The 25,188-nt window shown below is 45.5% G+C and overlaps 1 protein-coding gene across 23 annotated transcripts in view; it reads left to right on the forward strand.

Annotated features, from left to right (window-relative positions):
- The window catches only part of FBRSL1 (fibrosin like 1), a 518,463-nt gene that overhangs the window by 125,592 nt on the left and 367,683 nt on the right, over positions 1 to 25,188 (forward strand). For all 23 annotated transcript variants that reach the window (XM_048063690.2, XM_066979019.1, XM_066979011.1 and 20 more), the window contains exon 2: positions 11,232 to 11,432. In XM_048063690.2, coding sequence (XP_047919647.1) covers positions 11,232 to 11,432 — 201 coding nt within the window. The remainder of the gene's footprint in view (positions 1 to 11,231; positions 11,433 to 25,188) is intronic.

The raw sequence follows: 25,188 nt of genomic DNA on the forward strand, positions 1-25,188 counted from the left end.
CTCTGAGGAACCCGAAATGCTGACAGGTTTCTGGACCTGAGAGCTAAGCAGCGAGCAAAAGTCAGTTCCCAGGGGCTGAGGAAGGGAAAGTGATGGCACAGAGGCCCTCTTTAGCACCACTTGGATGGGGAGAAGGAAGCAAAGTCCTCTAAACGTAATGGAAAGAGAGACAAAGCAGGCGAAAACTTGCACCCTGTGCTTTGGGTTATGTGAGAGCAGGAGGAGGTGACGGCACCTCTCTGTGTCATCTTCCTCCACAGGGGTTATTGCCCCCCGGCTCCACCTGCCCCTGGGCTTTACGTTATGTGCTCGGACAAGTGGAGCACAATTCCCTTCTGCAGGTGCTCTCCTCTCCACAGCTTGCTGCTTTTGCTTCCTCTTGAGCTTTAATTGTCTACCTCCTGGTGGAGTGTTTGCTCGGGAACTTCCTTGGTGGCAAGTGAGACTAACTCAGCAGAAGCACTATTCCTCAGCTCTGGCAGAAGCACGGATGAATGAATACGCTGATTTGTCTGCTGCTTCTTGTATCACGTGCTGCCAGCTGAGGTACCCAGGAGCTGGCACTGCCGGTTGTCAGTCTGTAAGCCTGCCCTGCCATTAGCAGTGCTCTTGCCCTCTGTTTCTTGCTTCCACATTCATTTCCCAGAGGAAAATGGGATGGAAATGAGAATGAAATCTGGGTTTCCTTTTTCAAAATAAAATAAACCTTAGGGGCTTCCTATTGAAATGTGATGGGATTGGACTCCTATCTCTTATCCTTTGAAAATCCCAGCTGGAATTATTTAATGTCAAAGCAAGGAATTTCCCAGTGTGAAATTCATTGCTTGCTAAGGGTGCGCTGGGGATTAGAGAGGCATCGCTATGCCAGGGCAGCGCTGCTGTCACCGCGGGAGACCCCGCTCGCACAAAGGGACGTTGCTGGTCTGTCCTGCTTCAAAGCTGAGTCTTGGGGATGCGATTCTTCGATTCCCATTGAAGTTGCGTGCTGTGTGACTGACAGCTGGCTTTGGGCGGAATAAACCAGAGTGGGTAACACTTTGTGCCGCCTGGGAATAAAGGGGGGCAGGGAAAGAGGCGAGAGCAAACCCCAGTTTGCTGGTTTTCTCCTTTGGCAAAGGGGTACGCCTGCCAGTACCCTCCAGAATTTCCTTAAGACCACTCCGCAGTTGAATGGTGGTGTTTGTTAGGCTGCGTGATAACAGGGTCAGATCGGGGGATTACAGAGCTAACAATTTTACAGCCATATAACAGCATGGTCCTTGGGAAGAATGAAGTTTTCGCGGGTGCCTTTTTGGTTTGAAAGTAGCTGTCTGAAGAAAAAACAGGAGCATGTTCAGCCAGTGCACACGGTAACCACTAAGCACCTTTTCCCCCCTCTGATCAAAGATGGTTATTTTAGGTAGGCGTCAGTGTCTGTATGTTCGGAGCCTGTAAAGCACTTGAGCAAGCTGCGGGCTGGTGGCTGGCTGAGCACCACTGGTTGCTGTAACCAGGTGCAGCTTTGTCCCTGCGACTGTTACAAATCAGGGGTTTAGGGGATGGAGGGATTGAGAAGAGCAACCCTGACACGTTAAAAGAATAGCCTTTCTGGCCTCTTTTTCTAAATTGTTGATCTCTTTATAAAAAGAGGATTTTCCTTGCTGTTCTAATAAGAGCTGTAAAATAATATATGTGTAATTAGAATTTAATAATGATTTGTCTGACTGGATCTACAGCATAAGCTGGTTCAAGTGATTGTGTAACCTTTGCATCGTGTTCATTATCTAATGTTGAAATAACAGCTGGAAGTTGAGAGACTGACATGCAGTTTTAAAATTACAGAGCTTGAAATTGCTGCTGTCTGTAAACATATGAAAATCTATTAATGACCTTTGAGCTCTCTGTCTGAAAAATGTTTTATAACACAGAATACATCAAAATTGCCTGCTATATACTGTGTTTCCCCTTTCTCAGCGACTGCCTAGGATATAAATGAATACCTCGTTCCTGACACTGATATCAGAATGTTTGGAGCTATTCTACGAAGCCCTAAGGATATATGGAAACATTTGGTTGCTTATTGTTTGTTCTAGCAAACCAGTTATAGATTAGCTGCTCGCGAGCACGTGGTGTGCTAAGCCACTCGAGGCAGGAGAACATAGCTGCTGGCGAGACTGACAGCTGCAGTCCTCTGTTGCAAAATACATTTCTCCAGTGACATGTTTGAGGAAGAGCAAGGATGACGAGAGAGGCGCAGATGCGCTGTCCTGGACTTTTTATTAGTGTCTGTGACATTTAGACGTTTAGCAAGGCATTTCTCTTGTGCCAGAAGTCACCTCACTCAGCGTTTTCCCATTAGGTTGAAGTAATATACTATGGGCAGCTGTTTGTAGAGGTGGCTGGCTTCTACATATTTCTTGTTGTTGGATCATTTATATTTCTTCTCATTTGTTTCCCAGCCAAAAGAAACTACCAGAGGACTAATTATTTAATACACATGCTAGACCTCATGACAGCTGAACTGCAAATTGTTGCCTACCACTGAGGGCAACTGCAGAGTTGGTAAAAATGCCTCTAGTGTCATAGTGTTTGAACAGGAATTAATTTATCATGTAGCACCAGGGATTCAGGATATGCCTGGTTTTTCTTCTGGAGACTCGCCCCTACAGGAGAGCTGGCAGGAGTGGATTTGTGAGCGTTCGTCTCCTTTGTGCAGACTGTGTCAACCTGCACTTTAAGCTAAGCTTGCGAACTGCTCGGCTGCAGCCAGCCAGCGTCCATACCTCTGTTCTGCTGAGTCCTTGGGAACAGTGCGCTTCCTCGGGGGTGGTAAGAGAGCGCAGGGTGGAGGCAGAACCGCAGAACGTCCACAGCTGCTTGCAGAGTGGATGCTTTTGAGGCTGTCATCCCGTGGGAGATTTGTCTGGAGCATTTAATTCCTTACGTGCTGCTGCCTTAAGAGCAGTACATTTTTCATGGCTGTGTTTTAGAAGTGTGCACTGAAAGTAAGTGGAGACTACACGTGTGGCTGAGTTAGGAATCCCAGAAAATAAATGAAAGCTTGGCATTTTTTTAGTGAGTGGAACCCCCTGTGAATTACTGAAGGAAACAGGCCCGAGATTCATGAATTCATGACCAAGCTACCTAGGGGTCCAGCTACCATTTCTAAGCCCCAGGCTATTCACATGGTAGCCAATGCAGTCGTTACGTTGTTACTAGATACTTTGCACTACGAAGATGAAAACCTCAAACACAGGAATATAGACTGAGGACACCAATTTAGTTAGCGGCGGTGGTAAATGAGCCATGTGCCCCGTCCGTCTGCCTAGGGTCAGGTTGGTTTAGCTCAGGGAAGCACCATGTCCCCTGCACCGTAGGATTTGAAATAGTTGTGTTGTCTTGTTTTGTTCCTAACTTTAGGGAGCTGGTATTTCTAAGTATTCTTGTCCATAGGGACAAATAGGCTGGAGGTATCTCTAACTCAACAGTGCCTTTCTGCTTTTTCTGACAGGTTTAGCTGAAAATTGGTGCAGGTAAAACATCCATCTGCTGTACCAGTCTGGGCTGGTAGGACCCTGATGCCTTCTCCTTTGGCAGCTTGGGGCCAGCTGGTGCGGCTGGAGGCTTGGGGTTGTGCTACCTTCCTGGCGAGGCTGGAAATGAGCGATGAACCAGCCACATCTGGCTGCGGAAAGGAGCGGCTGCTCAAGTCCTAATTCTGTCACTCAGTGGGAGCGGTTTGAATTCGATAGGAATGCCTGTTTGAATAATCCGGGCAGAGGGGGAATTAATTCAGATTAAGTGTTTATATTGTGCTCTTTAAACAAGCTCGCGACTGCTGCCTGTCAGCAGCGTGGGCCCAGCAGCGCTTCTGAGTATTTGCACCCGAGTACAATACTCTATTTTCCCCAAAACGCTGGACCTGGATCGCGTGCTGCCACCCCGATTCCTCCCCTTCTGGAGGATGCTCGCCGAGGTGACGGCAGGCTGCAGGACCGGCGCTTCTCGTGCGGTCGGTCTGCAGGAGGCACGCTCTCCCCGGCGACGCCGCTGGAATCAGCTCAAGTAGGTGCTGTCAGATAAGCACAAGCTCTTTTCCGAATCCTTCATACGCTGCGTAAACTGGGCTGGCTGAGCTCACAGTCCTGGCTGAAAGCAGCTTCAGCCTAAACATACTTTTATCTGCTGCGGAAGCTGGGCAGGTTGGCCTTGCAGAGCATGAACAGCAGTGCCTTTCAGCACTCCTGTAGGCTGTGAAAGCTGGGGAGGCTGGGCTTGCAACATGCCTCATTTCAGCTACCTGAAAATGGTGCCCCAGCTTCCCTTCAATCATTTAAGCTCCCTTGCTCTCTGACACACTTTCCGCTGACAGTAATTCTGTGAGCACTCGTCGGGCATTTACTGCCATCACTAGAGGAAATACTGATGGCTTAAAATGGGATCATTTCCTTTCTGATGGACAGCAAGCACCTGTGGGAGTTTTAATAGCTGTACAGTATGTCTGTTAGCAGGTAGTGAGGAAGATGTGTGCAATTCTCTGCAGTGAGGCACCCGCAGGCTCCAAAGAGGAAATTGGAGAAGGAAGAATGCGAAGGCTTGCTGCCTGGTGAACTTGCAGAGTGTGGCTTAAAACAGTAGATTTTGTTTATCTATCTCCCCAGTGGGTGATGGTGGAGAAAGGTTTATACTGTAAACAAGGACAGCCATATGTTCACATTCATGCAGATTTCCTTGACCTCTTACTAAAGATGAGGTATTTGCTGCGTGCCTTCCTACTTCTATTGTTCCCATAAATTACTGTTAAACACCAGTTCCAGAATGTTTGCTGCAAGCAAAAAGAGTAGGCAAAGCTTTGTGAAAGTGTTGTGGCTTGAAATGCATTTAGAAGTAGAATGACATTGACCTTCCTTTCTGTAATTTTTGGCTTGAAGTAACATTTGTCCACGGTACCTTACTTGGTACAGTGTCTTCAAGGTCTAGCAGCAAAGGTCTTAATTCTTTTGAGACAATAACAAGTGGTCATTTAGCAGAGTGCCGGCAGACTGCTCTTCAGCTCTTCACAGGTGACAGGAACGCAGCCGCTGGTAATAAATTTGACTGTTTCAATTACACCGAGTTTATTGGTTCATCCGCTTTTATTTTAAAGTTAAATCATGTATCATAAACCTGCAAACCAGTGGCAACTTCAAATGTCTTACCATTTCCAAAGCTGTCTTGTCAAAAAGTCGTCTTATTCTTGAGCTAAACACTTGACAGGGTCAGAGCAAATGTGATGCATTTTAAAAAGCAAGACCCAAACTCATCTGGAATGTGTCAGTTAGGAAAGGAGAATTGCAGTCTAAGGTTAAACAAGCAAGGATTTCATTTGCAATCATTTTAATTGATATTGATTGTGTTGCTTGAATGTAGGGTCAAAGCAAGAGAGTCACTTCAAACCTAGACATGTTTTTGCTTTTCAAAAAAAAAAAAAAAGCTGCAGTGGCTTTGGCTGAAAGGCTTGGGGCTTGAGTTACATTTTCAGTGAAGCTCGCAGTGGGAGAGAAGAGAGGGTGGGAAAGTAAAACAAACAAGCGTGTGTTATGTTACAGGAAAAGTGAGAGCTTCCCTCTCCGGGAAAGCTGCAGCCTCACGGCCGGGGTGCCAGCAGCCTGCCGCCCCAGCTGCCGGGCCACGCTTCCAGCCAGCAGCCGTGGGCACGCGCCTGCCTCCTCTGCCCCCCTCAGCGGGGTCTTTCTGCCCCAGAGCTCGCCAGGCAGAGCTCTCAGATTCCTCTTCTCCCACCATTTGCGCCTGCTCTTGCTGCTCTTTCAGTCTCCACCTATTTCCTGCCTTTTTCAGCACACTAAGTTCAGTTTCAGTCATCTTGGTGGTCCTACCTGCTATCCATCTACTGGTACAGTTACCAGTTTTCCCATCCCATATACCTGCCTGTTTTCTTCTTATTCACTTCATTTCATTCGCCTGTTGGTCACTCCTTTTTTCTTGTGCTACATCCTGATCTTGGAGTGGTTTTTCACTCTCTGAAGTTCACTTCTTTCCTGAATCTTTCTCATGTACATCTCCAGTATTACCTTTCCTTTTAAATTACTGTCTCTTGTGTCACCTCTATGCAACAAAATGGACAGTAGATTTCTATTAGTAGAGGTCTTGTCTGTATCTGTAAAGCACTTTTTCTATGTAGAAGGCACAAGATTATTAAGGCAGCATTTGTTCTGTGGTGCTGTTGTATAAACTGGGTACCAGGTCAATAGGAATATTAAAAAAAAATCAACACAACCAACCGGCACCAACAAAAACCCTAATTAAAAGTAAATATGTTCCAGTTGATCTCTGAGCCACGATCTCTCCCTGAACTGTTAAACAAATGTGTTTGACAGCCCTACTGCTAATTGCATGCTGAAGTTAATATAAGGATAGATGGTGCTCAGATCCTCGGGGGCTTTTCCATTGCAGTTCTGCTGAGAGCAGCGGGAGGCAGAAGCAGGGACAAGCGGGGGCACTTTCAGCAACAGCACTTTTCTTGTATTTCCTTTGCATGGATCCTTCTCCTGTTTGACGTTCAGCGGGATATTTCATGCTCCCCAACTTAAGGAATAAGTGCTGGAATGAACAGCCTGTGAGGTAGCTGTGGAGAGAGTTGGAGGCTGTTTCCCTTCTGGGAAAACAGCCCATATAATCTTTTAAAGTCAGCAGAGGCAGCCTGGCAACAGAGCAGTGCAACCAGTCCTTGGCTGCCTGTGTGAGCCTTGCAGTGTCCGATGGACCTTGGAGACAGGGGATTGTAACAGACTTGGTTTCACACCAGGGCTGCATTTCTAAGTGATGCTTGAGGGCTGAGGGTTGTTATTTTACTAATGGTAGATGTTATTTTTGTCCTCTGCACCCCGCAGCAGCACACTTGAGGTTTTCTTCTAGCTGTGTGGTTTTGCGCTTTTTTTCGCGTTCTTTGTGTTCCTTCTCTCTGAAAGGTATTTACAACCCAAGCCTCCCCCTGCATGCTCTCTGAGATCTCAAATAGCTGTGCAAACTCGGAGGATTAAGGCAGAGCTTGAGCTGGGCTGAGCAAACACGCGGCGATAACTGCAGCCAGCGGGTAGCCGCGGGTGTGAGCTTGCGCCAGGGTCCTCTAGGGCTGATGGTTATTTCCTGATCAAACAGACGACATGGAGACCACTGCGCAGAAATCGCTTGCTGTGGCACTTGAGGGGTAAGAACAATCTCGTTCCGAAGCCGACGGACGTGCACCCGCATTATTCATAGCTTTATTTATAAAGCGAGTGCTGCGCACCTCGCGTGTCGTTGGAGGTGGCGGCTGTGTGCCGTGACAGAAGTGGCTTGGGGCAAGGAGCCTTCCGTCCCGGTCAGGCATGTCACCAGCTCCACTGCGAGCAGAGGTGCAGTTGTACAACTGTAACTAGCCCGGGCCAAAATAGAAGTGAAAAAGCATTTATCGAGATTTTATTGTGGTAAAAATCTGTCATGGAATCTGGTTAACGTGCTTGGGTTGCCAGCCCACGCTGAGGCCTTTCTTGGTGCAAGGCCACACACGTGCAGGGTATTGCAGGCGGCGTAGGAGGAGGTACCACAGTTACATTTTCAGCTGGACGTGGTCTTTGATATTTGTACACCCGAATAAACAAATGGGGTGATAGAGTCTGCGTGCTTCGTGTGGTAACTGCCAGGAAGGAGGCTCTGGGGAAAGGCCCGATCCTTCCTCCTCTGTACGCAGGCAGCCAGTTGGAGCCATCTGCTCGCAGTCTGGGGCTCAGACAGACGAGGGGCTGCAGATGGAGAGGCTGTAGCCTGCCCTGGAAGGTGTGAGAGAGATTTTGAAGTGAGGACAGGTAGGAGACAGCCCTAGAAGCAGTGAGTAGTAAGGAGCGAAATGGTTTTGTGTATTTTGGAACGAGACTTGGCAGTCTCCTTCCTGGAGCTGAGAACAGGGAGTGGGCCTGCATCCACCAGCCTTCCCTGCCGCAGGGGAGATACGGGTCCCGAAAGCTGAGGGGGCCAGCTCTGCCAGAAACCCCCGGCTGGAGATGGAGGCCTTCTGACCTCGGGCTGTGACCTCAGGCACTGCCCCGGGGATCCCCGAGGTTTTGTGTGATGTGCAAAGGGCAAAACCGGCTGCAGGTCTGTGCCTCTGAGGGGAAGGCTCCAGGGGAGCGGTTTGCCACAAGGCCACACTCACCTGCGGGCTGGGCTTGCTGGATTGAAGTCAACACGCACCAGTAAATGTTCACCACAGCAGTATTCTGTATATTCTGTATGCGCTTAAATTTTCCAGAAATTGCCTATGCACAAGCACATCCAAAAATAGTAAGCTCTTGTGCTAAATGAGGTCCCCAACTCGGAGGTCATAAACTTTAGTAAAAGAGCAATTGCTGGAGGGTTGTTTTACTAGAGTAAATAAAACAAGGAAACAAAGGAGGCAAGAACAGAGCCCCCATTAGCCCCCTCCTGCTCTCAGCCTCAGGCTGCAAAGAGGTCTGTGTTTCACTGCAAAGAAACCAGCCCTGCTGTCGCCCTCGGTCAGTAAGTAGCAGCTGAGTTCAGCATCCTGCGTTCCCAGAAAAAGTGAAGCCCTGTCAGCGGCATCCTCTGCTGGAGTGAGGAGGAGTGGGACCATAGAATAATCTTCCTTGTCACAGGGCTGAGAAACTTGGCTTCTTTCCCACGGCGGCCCCAGACGTGCCGCAGAGCCGAGGATGCCTCTCTCCGCCTTCATCCCGTAGGCAAGCAGCAGCCTTGGCTACCAGAGCCTGGGTCTTAATTCATGGCTGCTTGGAAAGCGCTCGAGATTCTTGAATGCAAGTGGTATTGCAAGTGAATGCGTTATTTCCTTGGCGTCGATCCAGTTAGGAGTGTACTCCCTGAATTAATTTTGCCAGTAGCTCAGTGATGAGGCAACCTTAAATCTCAAAACAAAATGGGGATAAAAAGCCAAACTTCGAGGTATGGAATTTTGTATGTTTCAGTAAGAGGAAAAATGCAGCTTTCTTGACTAGTTCTGAGGGAAAGCGAGTCTTACAAAACCTGCAGTGAACGTGCTGTGGGTGGTACTGAGGGAGAACTCCCTGAGGCATGCAGAGGAGTTCAATCCCCATGTGAAGCCAGCTGGAATTAAAACCCAAACTGCCGTTTACTGCCTTTGAGAGCAGCTTTGAAAGTGAACATGACAGGTGGGCCAGGACTGCCTCAGTTTCTGGTGCTTTCAGGTGGGGACATTGACTTAGCACTGCCTCCTTTCTCCCTCACCGGGGCCTGTGCCGCTCCATGCAGCATCTTCCCTGCGTCCGCCGTCACGTTGCAGCTGCAGCTGGCTTTGTGAAGAAGCGCACGTTTTTGGTGACTTCTCTTTCTAATGTTTTGCTGAGTATCAGTTAGCAGATGTCATTTGCATTGCGCTAGTTTCTGATTAGTTACTAAATCTTAGCATTTTGATTTCTATCTCAGCAGCTTCTCAGCAAATAGGACGGTGTGACCTTCTTTTAGTGGCATCTCAGACTGCTGCTGTGGAGTGTTATCTTAAGACTAAAAACCAAAGCGAGCAACTACATGCTAATTGGTATTCTTCATTTCATCATTCACAGTGAATAATGCCAGGAAATCATTTTTTTTTGCTCTTTCGCTAGTTACGGATTTGGCAAGCTGAGCTGTATTTTGTTGTTCTGCGCCTCTGAGACAGTGCTACTTAATTTAATTTGGGGGTGGGAAGTGGTATCTCTCTGTTTTGTTTCTGTTGTTGTTGTTGTTTCCAACTTGCTGTGTATATGTGTGCTTTAAGAGTTGCTTGTCAGCCTCTCAGAGGACCCCTGCCTGAGGTCTGTAGGGATTGTCTGGCTGCTGGATAATTAATTGTCTTTTGGCCTGGGTTGGAATAGGAAACAACTCTATAGTTTATCACTGTGACTCAAGTTCCAATGTCTCTGCCGCCCTAAAAGTGTCAGTGCATCATCTTGCTTCCCAAGGAAGGGCAACTTGAAGCAGTGAGTGATTTGGAGTGCAATCAGCATGTTGCACGCTAAGGCAGTCAATTCACTAATTAAACGAGAGGGGGAGGAAGTAATCTAGAGCAATCAGCAGGGCATTTCATCCCAATTCCCAATTTTCTTTTTTTGTTGGGCTTTAGATTTTGAGAGGCTAGAGAGCTAATGATTTCTGTGAGCTCTTTAGCAGTAGCAAAGGTGTGTTTGTTAATATGAGCGGGTTGTGTTGTGTGCTCTGTTCGTGTAGGATACCAATGCTAATGATGTAATTCAGTCAGAAGGGGGGCGAGACATTTGGAAACATTTCTCGGGCTGAAGCTGACATGTTTTGGCATGGTCAGCAGTGCTTTTGAAGGTATTTCCTAATCTGATGCAGTTACCTTGCGTAAAAAATTAATTGGTATAGAGTCTGCAAAGCATTCCAGAAGGCTTAATTTTGACCCTTCAGCAGTTAATAAAAGACGTAGTGAAAATCTTAACTAGCTGTAATGAACTCATGTCTTAGTGATTTGGTATGTTGTTTCTTAAGCTCTTTTTCTGTACCGTGTGTTTAGGGGGAGAGGTCGATAAGTTGTCACCGAGAGTTCGGCTTACAGTTCTCAGAGATGCCAGGGACAGCGATAGTAATTCCCTTCTCTGATCTCACTTCCTCGTGTTAATCACCGTGACATGACAGACCAGCTTTTAACTTGCGTTTAGATTGTATGTTATAGCTCTGATTCAGGGCAGACGCTTAACGCTTAGAAGCATTCAACCTGTGTTATGTGTGTAGATGGCATTGATCTTGGCTTGCTTACTGAATGCATGCTAGGCTTTAAAAGGGTGTTTCTCCATAGGAACACGCTGTGAACCAGAGACCGTCAGGCCCAAGGGGGGTCTGATATGCTACTTTCTGAGATCAGAAACAAAACAAAATAAAAACCATCTCTCTTTCAGATGAATGGAGTTAAATGCTGTTCTTCGGGATGCTGATTTGTTTAGGTGCTATTGACATATGGTTCCTGAATTAATCTGAAGCAAACTCATTTTCATAACCAGTTCCAGCATCTCTGAAATTAATCAAACACATAGCCTGCAGAGTGTTCATCCTAATCTAATCTAAAATTACTGTTTGCGTTGTGCATGCCTAATTATTCATCTTAAGTCATCTCTGGAAAGAACATGCTGTCTTGTTTGTGTTTTTATTTAATATTTGTATTGCTTAATGTTTGAAAGAAGTCTTAATGAATTTAAAGGATGTACTATTTTCTTTCTTCTTTGCAGAAGGACATGTCACTAAAGCCTCAGGAGCGGAAGGAGAAATGGGAGAGGCATCCAGGAAAGAAACCTAGAGAATCTGAAAACTGTGTGTCTGCTGAGCCGAGTGAAAATGGCCATAATAATGACGCTGGGAGCTCTGAGAGAGAGGCAGAAAGAGGCAAAGAACGGGTGAAGAAGAAACTCCCTTTGAAGCTAACCAAACAGGTAGGGGAATCATTTCTCATCTAAAGTGACTGCGTCGTGGCAGTGGCCATTGAAATGTTGTCCCGCTCATAGGCTGGGGTTGTTAATGTAAATGGCTTCCCTGGTACCACTGGTAACCCAGGTGTGCTGTGCGATGTGGGAAGGAAGGAGCAGACCTCCCTTGTATCGTGCAACTTTGAGAAAGTGCAGTAATTCACACTATAGGTTTGTGGCTCCTAGGCAGATCGCAGCCTTCTTTGGGGAAAACCTGCTTGTCAATGTGCTCCTGGAAGTTGCGAGCGTCAATGTGTCCATCTCATGAATTAAGTTCGTGTGCCCCCAAAGCAGTATATTGGGAAGGAGGGAATATTCGAGTATTGCAGAAGTTGGAAGTCAGTTTGGTGTAAGTTGTGCTTTGGGGAGTCTTTTCTCCGAGCCCTTCTAAAATGTGATAGAGGATGAATTCATTAAGAGTTGTGGTGCTGGAGGGGATGATTGTAGAGCCTCCCATCTTAACCACAGTGTGTGCAGAGCCAGGGAGGTGACAAAGGAGAGGCACGATGGTTGGCAGGCTGTTTATCACTTATTGCTGCTCGGCATGGAGGTTTGTTGGTAACTCAGTGCTCATTCATCAGTTGAAAATCCACCTGGCGCAGCAGCTTGTATCTATGAACACTTTTCCAGTTGTCCATTAACGTGGTGCCAAATGGCAGCCAGTGGGAAGATCAGTGTTCTTGACCCTCCAGCGTTTGTTCCAAGCTGAAAAGCATACTGCAATGAAAAACTGTCTTGAATTCTTTGTGGTGCAGAAAAAAGCTGTTTAACCCAAGTGCACCTTCTGCTTTGTGAAATCGTTTCTCTCTGTGTCTCTGTCTTCAACAGGAGATTGAATTCACCATTTTTTGGAAGTGTTGTTTCAAAGACTGCCAATATTTTTGGACTTGAAATGATCAATAAGGTCATCTAACGTGGCCCCCTGTGTAATTTCTCCACCATACACAATCATTTGTGATTAAATTCTAGGATATTCATTCAGAAGGGCTCATCATGTTTTACATTAGAAGTTCTATGGGTCAGCTCATGGCCCCGCTCTTTTAGTGGCTGATTGTTATCATTAACAACTTAGAAAGAGTCCTGTTTTATTTGTTTTGATTTAAAGAAAAATAATGGGAATTAATCACTACAAATAACTTACGTGCAATTGTTTCTACTTTTCTGCCTGTAAACATTTAGGTAACAAATCATGTAACTGCGCACTTCTAGTAAAATATTTGCTGTGTTTATTTTCCTTTTAGCTCCCCAAAGTGATACCAAATGTTTTGTTTTTAGAAAAGATGTCAGTGTATGTAGAGCTGAAGCGTATCAAATTTCTTGTTTGCTTCTGCTAGTAGTCAAGTGATTGGGTTTCAGTTCCCCCCTCTGCTTACAGGTGTAATGTGTTTGTGCACAAATACAGTCTGTGCAAATTAAAATATCTTTCTATTATGGGTAAATAGATGCATACTTTAGTTTCAGTGAAAGTTTGAGTAACTGGGACCCTCTCTTGACATCAGAATCCACAAATGGTAAGCATTTATTTCACCAGAAGGCCCCGGCTCTGATAGGAAATATTTAGAAGCAATATTGCTTTATGGTGTTCCTAGGTGCTAGGATTGTGACATCGTGCTTCATTAGTTCCTCTGACTTCTGCCTTTGTGAAGCAGTTGTTGCGTCAGTTGTTTTTGTTTACCTGAAAAAGCCCAAACATCAATCCAACAACCCTTGCAAAGTATACATGAGGCTGGCTCACTTTGCGGTGCTGGTTCATGGAGTAAACCTACAAATGCTCGTGTTGATGCAGCTGAGCAGTACAGTGCGGGTGTGGAAACACGGAGCTCCGCAGGAGGTCATTAGCCCTCAATTGCCTTCAAAATTTCTGTGACATGAAAGCTTGGCTTCAGTAAATACTGTTTTTCTAAGGGTTAGGGAGTTGGTCCTTCCAGTCTAAACATAAACTTCAAGAAGTTCGGTGCACTTCAGGTATTTGTTGTGGGTATGCGAGGTCAAGGTCTTCCTGGAGCCAGGGTGAGCTGGTTCCTCAGCCTGCTGCATGGGAGGAAAGGGCTGTTAATACTGACATTTTTTACATGAGATATAAAACTAAATTTCAGTAGTTGTGGCCAGTAGGGATTTCCTGACACTTCCCTACAAACCCTTGAGACAGCGGGGTTGGGTACACAGGCCAAATTCCAGTTTCTGTAATTATATTCTGCAGCCTCAGTTTACCAAGCATTTGGATTCATTATATTTCTGCTCTGAAAACTGAGAACATTGCTATGTGTTTCTTCTGGCTAGTATTTGGCTGCCATTGGTGATTAGATAGGGTATTTGTTGCCACATTCATGAAACCCTGAACTCACCTTTCTTTCGTCTGTTGTTTAATCTTCCCCCCCCCCCCCCCCCCCCCCCCCCGATGGTATAAGTAACAAACTCCAAAAAGGACGAGGAGCTTGCACAAAGAGTATAAAATAAAATCTGTGATGATTCGCTCATTAATATACTGCACCTTTTCAAACAAGTCACACTTAAAATTCATCTTTTATTGAAAAGGGAGCTTTTGAAATACCTTGTATTATCCTAGCTGATATAGCTGTGAAAGCCATACAAGTTTTCAGGCCTGTAAGGTTGATGAAAGCAGCAAAATCCAAGGCAGATAAACAAAGCTATTCTTAGTTCAACCTAATTATGCAAATGATATAAGCAACCTAAATATTTTTTTTAATAACCACAAACTTCACACCTAGAATTCTGGCGTTTCCTGCCAAACTGTCTAGACAAATTGGCTGTAATATTAAGTTTCCTGGAATTTGGGGGAATTTTTGCATCTCAGGGTTATTAAACATAGGTTTATACCTAATTTGGAAAGCTTACTGTAATTAATGTTAATTATATTGAGACGTTGCTTAGAAATTACTGATCAATTTGCAGCTTTCCTTATACTCTCATCTCTTCTCTTCGCAATGCTACTGAATTCTCATCTTTCCTGAGCAGCCTCCTCTAATAAATCAAATTGGGCATTATAATTATGGCATTCTGCTAATCCTTGTACAGAGGTGCGAAGTGGTAAGCTGCTCTGAGTGCCAGGTTGTCTGCTTTCTTTAGAAAATTAGATTAATGCTTCACTCCTTTCGACAAAACATCCAGTTTCCTATTTGGTCCTGAACTTGCTCCCAAGGTTCTCGTGTACCTCGGGGTGTGGGGAGAGGGTTGTGGGATTTAATCTGCCCTCCCCAGCCTGTTACTGCAACCACGCATAAAAATCCTTCAAATGCATTTACTCCCTGCTGTAGCCAAGCAGAGGGGGAGCAAAGTGCATTTCGAGTAGTTGTGGGTCCTTTGGCCAAAGAAGTGTCAGGATCTGGGTCCATTTTCCATACGTGTGTGCTGGAAAAGGTGCTGACTTGAAGCTGCTGCTCTCGGGTAGGAAGCACCAAAACCACTCGCAGTTATCAGGTGTGCGTCAAGAAACAAGAAAGTGTTTAAAGAAGTGACATTTTAGTATGGCCGGATGCCTACAGTAGCACTGCCCTATTTGAAAGCGTGCGTTGCCTCCACCCCGGGAACATTTGTCGGTCATTGCTCGTCTTAAAAGCCACGTCCGAGTGCAACCCAGTTGGCTGTGGAAGGGAACCCCACTGCAGTTGCAGGGGAGAGAAGCCCGCTGCCTTTCCGAGGGGTTCCTCTGTGGTTGGGTGGATAATTCGTGTGGATGAGGTAAGGGCTGGGAGATGGGGACCTCGCAGTTCCAGCTGTGCTTCCTTGTGCTCTCTGCATCGTTCTTGTAGTCCTCAGAGTCCTCCTTTGAGCTTTACATCTGCCTTTCATTTAGCCGAGCTCTTTGCTCTCTTTGGTTTTGAGTTACCTTTTGGAGTTGCTGATGCTGCTGAACAGACTGGTGTCACCCTGCCTGTAGGGTGACCTCCTTTTTCCCCCTGGGCTTCAGGACCCGCTGCTGCCTTGTATGTTGGCTAGAAGTGGACTGGCCTCCTTCTGAAGAGTTGGTGCTAATGGAAGGAATTGCTGATGCTTCAAGTTAGCTTAACCTCAGCTCTGTGGTTAGTCAGCTCAGGAGCCTCATAGCGCATTGAATGTGTTTAGATGTTAAATGTGGTTTAATAACACTCTGTTCTGCAAATAGTCATATGTCATGAAGATGACTGTTTTACACCTCCTCCTTCCTTTTCTCACCCACTGTTTAGGTCACCCAAGATGAGGAAGAGTCTCAAAGAAGCAGATGAGAACAGGGTGCTGTAGCACGTCTTTAGTGCTCATAAATAGCGTGCTGGGTTTGGAGCATGGGAGGAGAGGGCAAGACAGCTAATGCTGTCATGTTGCTCTGGAGGTGTGACATCTCTGTGACTTCAGTAGAGCTTCCTAGGGGATGGGAAAGCAGAGCTAATTCCTGTGTCTCATTCACTCCCAGCCTTTGTCAGGCTGCTGAGCGTTACTGATGATTAATGTATGTTGTTGCTGGGGCTCTTGCTGGACTGGAACTACTAAATTACATTAACATGTTTGATTACCTATTCATGTGATTTCTCCGTGGTGCTCTTCAGCTTGTTATCCAACATTCATTGGTGAATATACAGCCCCAGCACACCACCGCTCTGGGTTACCTCTGAGCTGAGCTGAAGGTGATACATGCTAAATCATTTTCCATCCAGGACGCGTACCATTTCTGCTGATGTCCAGGTGAAAATCCATAGCTTGCCTTCAAACCAGTTACATGCCCGTGGCTCCATTTTGTGTGGTGGTACTGGCAGGCTGTGGGACTCTTACCAAGATAGAGAGAAACAGTCGAGAAACATGTTTGGCTCATGGAGTACCTTACCCGGCATAATTCCTTCAGCATCACGCTGCTCATGCTGACGGGTGGGCAATAGGAACACGTAGCTGTTTGATCTTTATCTGTGTTTTTTTTTTTACAGATAATGATAAATGGCAATTCTGAAACTTGGATGTGTTTTTGAAGCCACTGGTGGGCTGGAGGCAGTTTTTGCTTAGTGACGTGGGAGATCAGAGACTGAAACATGCATTTTTCAGCCGAGGCTCAGCAGCCATGTAGGAGAATGAGTCCAGAAGCAAACCCCTGGAGTCTTTGTAGGCCAGGGGAGGGCTGTGGATACTCCTGGCCTTCCGTGTTTCACTGTAGCACTTGGAAGCTGAATTGCACCTACTAGGGTCTGAATATAATAGTGTCTTATTGTTACTTTAAATATCTCAGGCTATTAAAAGCGAGTGAGTTCTAGACAGCTGAAAAAAAAAAAGGTGCCTTTAATGTGGGTTTTGGGGATTGGTTTGGTTTGTGCTTTTCTGGTGTTTGCGTTTGACTGCTTTTGAATGCTGAAATTATACAAGGCAGTTTCTTTTTGTTTCTAATTGAAGTTACCATTTCTGTTAGCAGATATTGTTACTTAAATGGTCTTTGAAACTAAACAAGGAAGCAAAAGGGGGAACAAAAATGTCCATTTTCTTTTAATCATGAAAACGTTGCCTCATGTATTGCTTCAAAACAGGATCCATTTCTACCTCTGCAAGTACAAGAATGTACAATCTGGACATAACAGCTCTGTACCGATGAGTTTTAAGTGAGCGTTCACGATTGCTAGGAGAGTTGGGCTGGCGCACGCTATCCGCATGGGGTCGGTTGACCCGGTCCAGCACGGTGCGGTGCTCCAGTTCATCGCGGTGCTTCCAGCAGCGTGCTGGCCTCCAACGTGCGAGCAGCCCGGCTGGCTTCAAAGCTCCTCGCAAGGCTGTAGTGCCTGGGGCCTGCCCCGGGGGGGTCGGGGGAGCTCCTTGTTTCCGTCTGAGCACGGCTGCACACGGGGCAGGCACAGATGGCCTTCCCCTGCTCTCGTGCGCTAATCTGCAGGCGCGGAGACTTCACAGCTGCCTGGGAAACCACTGGGGAGTAACGGTGCAAAGCACTGAAATGGGCAATACAGTATTTAGTCATTAGGTTTGCTAATCCAAGGCCTAAAATCAGCCTCATTTCAATCAATAGCAATCTGTTTGCACTGTCAGGAACTAATTTAAAAATCTGCTTTAAGTCCTGGTTAGGCACTTGGTATTCTGTTTTCTGCATCAAAGTACAAGGGAAGCGGTGGGCATAGCACAGCAGCGGCAGGAGGAGGAAAAATCCTTTGTAAATAAATACTGGGTGTTTATATCCCAAACGAAACCCTGCTATTACAAAGGAGTGCTGTTGTTTTTACTAAATTCATCCATGAATTTGCAGAGATTCTTCAAGTCACTGCAGAGCCCACTTTGCAAGAGGAGAACTTTGTGGTGTGCTTTGTTTGCTCGGTGGTCCTTCAAAGTGCTGTATGAACCGTAGGCATTGTAGTTTGGTGTTACAGCTGTGGCACAGGTAACTTCATTCATCACTGGATTGTCCCCATTCTTTGAGATGTAGCACAGCTTCCTTAACAGATCTCTAACGCACTGTGCTTCAGGGTGAGTAGTGCAAAATAGTGCCATAAAACCCCTGGGAACTACAGCAGGGGGAGGCCTGTGCTTAAGCTGGAAAATATATTTCAAAACCCTATGCAGTTCTGGTAATGAAACATAAATTGTGGAGACAATGTTTATTAGAACTGGGGGTGGGGGAGGTGGAATCCAACTGGTTTTTAGAACAAAACCAAAGCACGAAGCAGAAGCGTATGCTGGATTTTATTACGCTGCAGTTACTGCTTTCTGAACAGTGATGTTGAAGCAAGTTTGGGCTGCTGCAAGTATTACAGTGAGGGGAACATGGCTTTCTGCTACCTCCAGTGATACAACAAACTACTTGTTCATTTGTCTGGACCAGCAGGTGCCCTGTTTGCAGCTGGCCCTCCTTTAACCACCCCATTTTTCCATGTGCCCACTTTGTCTCTGCTCCCGCAGGGCTCTGCAAGTCCTCCTAGCAAGGCTCAGTGCCTGCAAGTGTGCTCGGCAGCAGGTTGTGCCCAGGCTTCTGTGTTGTTTGTCCCTGCTCACGCTCTTCTCCAAAATTCCCCTGCCTGTCCCCATTCACCTCTACCACTGAACAGCATTTGGGCGGCAGCAATGTGTTCAGGCCTCCAGATGGCCGCTGGCACTTTTCACATGTGTTGGAGCTGGTCTGGAGAGCACGGTGATTAACACGCCGGATGCTGCCAGCGCTGCCGCTCTGCTAGGGCTCCTCACGCCACCTCTAGCGGAGCCAAACCGCAGCGTCTCGGGGTGCCTGCCATCTGCGTATCAATTCCCCATCCGAGGAGGTCGATAACTGCAGCCGTGGTGACGCGTGGCCTGACGGAGCTCAGCAGTACAGAACGTGCACGGGCATCTCGCAGGCTCCGCGGGCTGGAGGGAGCCGCTCAGAGCACTTCTCAGCTCCCAGGGCTCGTCCCAGCCCTACAGGGAAGACCTGACCTGATATTCCCAGCGCTTTCAGAGCCGAAGGACAGAAAATTCAAGTGATAGGAAAATGGTGAAGCACGATGCTGCAGTGCAAGACAGTTATGTTGTAGGTATGTGAAACATGAAAGTGGTTGTAACTCCGCTTTGAAACCCTTGCAGGTCACCTTTAACTTCTCTGTCTACAACTAGAGGACTGATGAGGACCTCAGATAGGCCACACTTGCTTAAATGCAGCCTCAGCCTCAGAATAAGGGAAAATAAAGCAATCCTCTTTTCTCACCGATATTCTCCAAGTAGCTGTGAGTGAATAGCATTACAGTGGCTCCTTTTGAAAGGAGGAAATAAAAGGGAAATTTCATCACTAACAACTTTTGTGGCATCAGACTATAAAAAAGCTTGTTGTTGGTCATCGGTTACGTTGTTATAAAAGAAGAGCTAAATGGTTTGTAATTTAGAGAAGGGGATTTAATTACATGAAGTAATTTACAGGAAGCTATAACCACTTGTATCTTTTTCTCTGAATTTAATTGGCTGACACAATGCACAACGTCCTCTTTCTTTAACCTTCTTCCCTCTTCTCATGTTTTTTGGGAGGTTTTATTTGCGTGTTTGCTATTGGAGAAGAGAGGGGCTGCTCTGGGAGCGCTGCTGGTCTGTCTCGTGGTGTGAGCAAACTGAAAGGAGCGCAGAAACGGGGCTGTTTGAGTGGAGCTCTTTCTCTGGCTAGTGCTGGTGTGTGTGCTGTTTGAAGAAATTCTGAGCCTTGGATGGAGGCTGGAGGTTTTCCTTGTATATCTTTGTGATGGTGGGGTAGGGCACAGTGCAGGTGTCCCGTGAGCTGGGCAGGGCCCTTTTCCTGGGCCTAAGGTAGTTGCTGCAGAACAGGCGAGGACCTAGAAGCAGCTGAAGCAACCGTGGCTTCTTTTCATGTTGTTTTTCTGGTTTGGACAAGAAATGTCTGAAGAGTTATTCAATCTTGACGTAACCACTGGCTGCCTCACTTTGTGCTCGCTGAAGAGTTTGGCATCTGTTATTTAATTGTAGCCTCCGTTCTAGGGCTTGCACCACAGGTCTGCAGTAAAATGCGTGTTTCTGAATGGGAGCAGGTAGGGTATGGCTCCTTCACTTACGATCATCCTGTGATTTTTTTGGGAGGCTCTCAGACATTTTTGTGAGTGAGAACCAAGCATAGACAAGGCAGGTAGATGTATTCTTCCTCTAACATGCTTACGACCTGTCCTGCTTCAGTGTAAACCTAAGGAACAAAGAGGGAAATGATACCCCAATATTACTTATGGTGGAGGCAGAATTAAATTTCTTTTTAATGTGATACTGTTACTTTGAATGCGCAGAACTTGTCCTTGTGTACTGTTGTCCATGGATCTCCATTTCTGCAAAAGGTGGCTGGCAGCAGTGCATCAGGAGCTGCAGCAGAACTGCTTTGGCAATTGTTGGGCTTCGCCTGAAGTCATTTCATGGCACTGGTCCAGCTCGCTTGGCTTTCCTTGTGGAAGCGTATCAAAGATGACGCTGTTTTCCACCTCGCAGTTGCTCCTGCCTCAGACTGCAGCCTCGGGCAGTGTTACCACATCCCTCAGCCTCTCTTTGCCGTGTGGATTCTTAAGGGAGCTGATTTTCATACTTCTGCCTGATGGGTGGTTTACACGAGCTGCTGAGAATATGCGCAGCTTGAGTAAGCACGTCTTTGGTTTGAAGACATCTCTTAGGTCACTTTTTTTTCCTTTAGTCATTTAAGCAGCTTACTGGTAGCTATTCAGGTGACTGCCATTGCACTGTTTATTTGGCAAAGCCAGTATATAAAACCCACAGTATTTTCTCCACTATTTTGTCTAAAAAGATGAATTAAACAAAGCCAGCAGAGGTTTGTGGTAGATTTAAAACTCTTACAAGGTTACTGGTTGAGGAAATCCTAAGAAGCAGGTATGTAGGTATTTTGTTAATTCAAGAATTGAAATATGCCATGTCTGCATGTAGGTTTTTTCAGGAATTAGCATTGTAAATTTATTCTCAATTTCTTCTGAAGTCGAGCCTTGAAGTTAATTTATTTCAAAAAAGAATAAAAACTCCTAGCAAGGAGAATTTCAACTTTTAAATTTAAGAATTAGACATAAACTTTTATTATCACTATATGCAAACGCTTTTTTTTTATTCCCCTTTCTTGTAACTTCCTCTCAGTTTTGTTTCTTTGCCGTTGGAGCTGTTCAGGTTACAAAGCAAAATATTACTTGGGTAGCTGCTGGATTTTGAAACTTAGTGTTTAAAGTCAATTATGTAAATACATACAGGTTATTTAATTTAAAAACAAATCTTTCAGCTTCACCTTTCCTTCCACATTTCACTTTTGCCTGGTTAAAGGCTTTGATTTAGGCACTAGGGGAAGGTGCACAGACTCGATTCTTCCTTCAGCTGCTGCAAATCCAGTGCGAGTTAAAGCTGAGGAGTAGTAATAGGTTTCATTTTGCACTGTTTCCTCTTACGGCACTTCTTGACTCATTGTCACAGAATAGTAAGAACAAGGGAAAAACCTTTTCCAGGGAAATCTTAGCCACTGGAATAATATTGCTAAAAGAATCCAGGGACAAAGTAATGGATCAAGTCGTGGATGCTGTCCAGCACAGCTAGAATAACAGCGTGCTGATGAATAGCCTTCCAATGCTGTAATATTGCAGGCTCTTGGAAGGTGGTGCTGGATCTCATAAAGTTGTCTTTCTGCTGGTTCTTAAAACTTTTGACTGGCTGTAGGGCAATATTTTATAATTTAACATGACGTTTATTGGCTGTAGTGTCAGTCATAGGTATCATTTTGGAGTTAGTCTCTCAGTTGTTTAAAGTGGAAGATGGAGATGGTTCAGCTGGTCAGGTAGGTCTGCTGTGGAGTACATCTGCAGTTTTAGTTAGGGGGAGAAAAGTATTTTCTAGTTAGTTTTCAGCTGATATGGAGCAACTTCAGTGTGTAAAGGTAAATGAGGATGATGCAAAGGAACACAGCCACATTAGAAGTGTTGCCTGAATTGAGATTTTTTAACTTGCTCCTCATTTGTACGTGTTATTTTTCTTCCAGGTGCATGCTGCCAAAACCAATAATATAAAAATAAAGTTATTCTTTACTTACCGCATAGGAAATAATCTGTACAGGAAAGAACAAAGTCTGTATCCACAAAACCTGAACGCCATTCTTAAAAGCTGAATTCAGCATTTCCTCAGCACATGTCCCCACTCTCCGGTGAGCAGTACGACCCACACCGTTACTGGGGGACGTGGTGGGATGGCTGCATGCCATTTTACATTGCTTCCCCATTTTCATCTCTTGCTTTCCTTGTGACTGGCTCATTTTGTTCATAAAGCAGCTCGTAATTGAGTGTTTGACAAAGAAGTGTTTACAAGCAGTGTTTCTTGTGCATAACTGCCTAGCTGAGGGGAATAACAATTTGGGTCTGAATTTCAGCCCTCCTTTGTCACTGTCGTATCATCGTCGGTGGCGGTGCTGTCTGTGCTTAAAGGGAAAGACAGATGAAAATTGTTTCATGGTATGTCACAGGAGCGGGGAACACAAGCTCTGTGAAGCATGTTGTGACTTTCTGGTGGCCCACGCTCATCTCTTGTTCTTGTGTTGGTTTTGGACACCACCAAGGTGTGCGCTAAATTAAACCCATGGTAACTTCTGGGTTTTTAGAGTGGAGTCTGCTCATTCAGATGAAGCTTTGTTCCAGCCATAGGAAATGTAAGGACTGGAGCTTTGTCAGGTTTTAAGCCTTCTCTTCTCTTGCCATTGTGTGGGGTAAGATGCTCTAGACTCTAGCTGTCCTAATCTGGGAATGTGGCTGGAGTTCAGGCTCCATGGGTTGAAACCTGCAGTGCAGACGGCCTGTGTTATCAAAATAAAAGTCTTATTTAGCTATCGCTTGGAAAGAAAAGGACTGTAGGATCAAGCTTTTGAGTTCAGGCAGCATGTGGGTGTTACAATTGTCCGTGCCAAAACCCTTCTGCAAATTATGCCAACTGGGCAGGGTGTGGAGGGAACAGAAGCAATGAAGTTATGCATGAGTAAGGAACAGCTCAGTCTTTATTTAGACCCATTATAGGTCATTTGCAAAGGCTACTCTTTCTTCTGGAGGGGAATCTTTTAAAGGGGCTGCTCATTCCGTGTTTGCAGGAATTACCATGTTTAATCAGAAGTGATGGGAATTGGTGCGCAGCAAATAAGCAGAGACAATCCCGAGAGTCATCTTGTAATAGCTGGAGGCCTGCGGAGCTGCGGGGCTTAGCAGGGCCGTTCCCATTAACGGCAGCGCGAGCCTGTGACTAAAACCCACACGTAGAGCTGTGAGTAAATCACAACATTTGAAACAAAAGTCATGCAGTCAGGCGTGAGTAAGACTGGTACTCAACCACTTTGGCCAATGGGATTAACTCCTTCCCTGCTGTCCGAGCACAAACAAGATGCGATTTCTATAAGTCGGCTAGTGCCAAGCCTGCTTTTCTCGGTACAGTCATTACTTAGTGGTAGATACTGATCTGTTGAGCAAAACTAGATAAATCAGTCAGAGCTTTACTGACAAGCTAGGAGTAGGTTGACGTGATGGCGGAACTGGTTAGAGCATCTCTGAATTGGTGTTAGTGTGTATCAGAGGGCTTTGACTGTAACACTGTACTGAACAGTTAAATCCTTGTTTAAAGAACACCACACGGCACCCATGTCCAGAGTACCTTTTATTTGTCCTCATGTAAAATAGCTTTGCAGGTGTTTTGTTACGACATCTTCATAATTCCCTTAGCCTTGCTCTGAATCATCCTCATGCAATGAGTAGTTTGGTAAATAGACGGTATGTTTTTCTATGCGTGTACAGACGCTGGTCTCTTGCGCTTAGTCCTTTGCCGCTAGATATTCCCTCCCTGTTTACTTGACTCGTCAAGAGCAGAGGGAGCAGAAAAATGTCTTTGTGGCATTTTTTTTTTCTTAGCTTCCAGTGAAGCAAAGGAATAAAGGGATTCAAACTCTTCTCCTTACCCCCCCGACACTCTACCCACAGCAGCAGCACCAGGGACCTCTAGTAAATTGATCAAGGGACACGTTTGACCCTAGGGCTGCTTGTTAGAGAACATTGTTATGGACACGTAATAGCAGATGTAATAAAGAGTCTGCATTGTCCCAGAGAAGAAGGGGAAAAAAACAAAAACAAACAAACAACAACAAAAAATGGTAGGTTGTGTGGTTTATTTGTGTTCTATAGTAGGAACTGAAATGTTGTCTGACAACCTTGGGTCACCTCAAGTAGGTGTAAGCCTAAGGCAAAGCCAAAGGCAGACGAGTTGCAGAATAAGTTGTATGCGATCTTGACAAATGGCTCGTAACTGTTTATTGAAACTGAGAGAATAAGAAAGAATAGGGTTTATGAAAAGTTATTTCAATTGCAAAATGGAAAAAATAAAAGTACAAAAACAACCATGTGAGATATGTAACGAAATAGTAGTGATGTAGTTCCTGGAGGATTGCATTTTTGTTCTCCCTGCCTACAGCTGCAAGGGAAGCATTCATGCATGCTCAGGTTTTGGTCCCAAAGAGCTTGGAACAGCAGCTGCTGGGTGTCCCTGAGGGGCATCCTACGGGTGAGGGCTGGATTAGGAGGGTGCTAAAGTGGAGACTCTTAAAGATTTGTGCAAGTTCGATTGGAAAGAGCCAGCTTTGAAAAAAAAAAAACACGTTACTCTCTACTACTCACAACTTGTAAGCACATACATCCTTACAAGAAACTACCACGACCGTAAGGATTCAGGTAGTTGAGAGCCCAAATCCCAGAGATTTCTTGATCTGGTGTGCTCCTCTGTCACTTAAGTATTTACATAAATCCTGGTTATCCGTTTTCTCTTATCTCCATTTCTGTGTTCTGATGCGTCTTGCTAGAATAAATGTGTTCCTTCTATTTTAATAGATTCAGGCAAATAAAATGTGCAAGCTTTTGCAAGATGTATGCTGTGCTCCATTAATGGGACTCAAAATAGGATTTCTGATCATTTGAGAGGTTTCCTTGTGTGCTATCACTGAAGGGTTATTTATTTATTTTGGCAGACTGTCTTTAACTTGCATTGGTAATGACAGGAATTTCTACAGCTTCAGCTGTACTCATTTGCAGAATGTGGAAAACTGGGACTGTTTTGTACTTATTCAGCAGCCCGTGTGACTTGCATTGATCAGATATTTCCTGTAGTTTAAGGACCTACTGAGATGTATCTGCTAAAACAGCATAGTGTGAGAATATTTATTAGTCCTCGTATGGAACAAAGGCTGTTAATACAGCTGCACGATTGAGAGCCCTTAGTCTATAGAACC

Source organism: Anser cygnoides, chromosome 17 (assembly GCF_040182565.1).
Source record: "Anser cygnoides isolate HZ-2024a breed goose chromosome 17, Taihu_goose_T2T_genome, whole genome shotgun sequence".
NCBI lineage: Eukaryota > Metazoa > Chordata > Aves > Anseriformes > Anatidae > Anser > Anser cygnoides.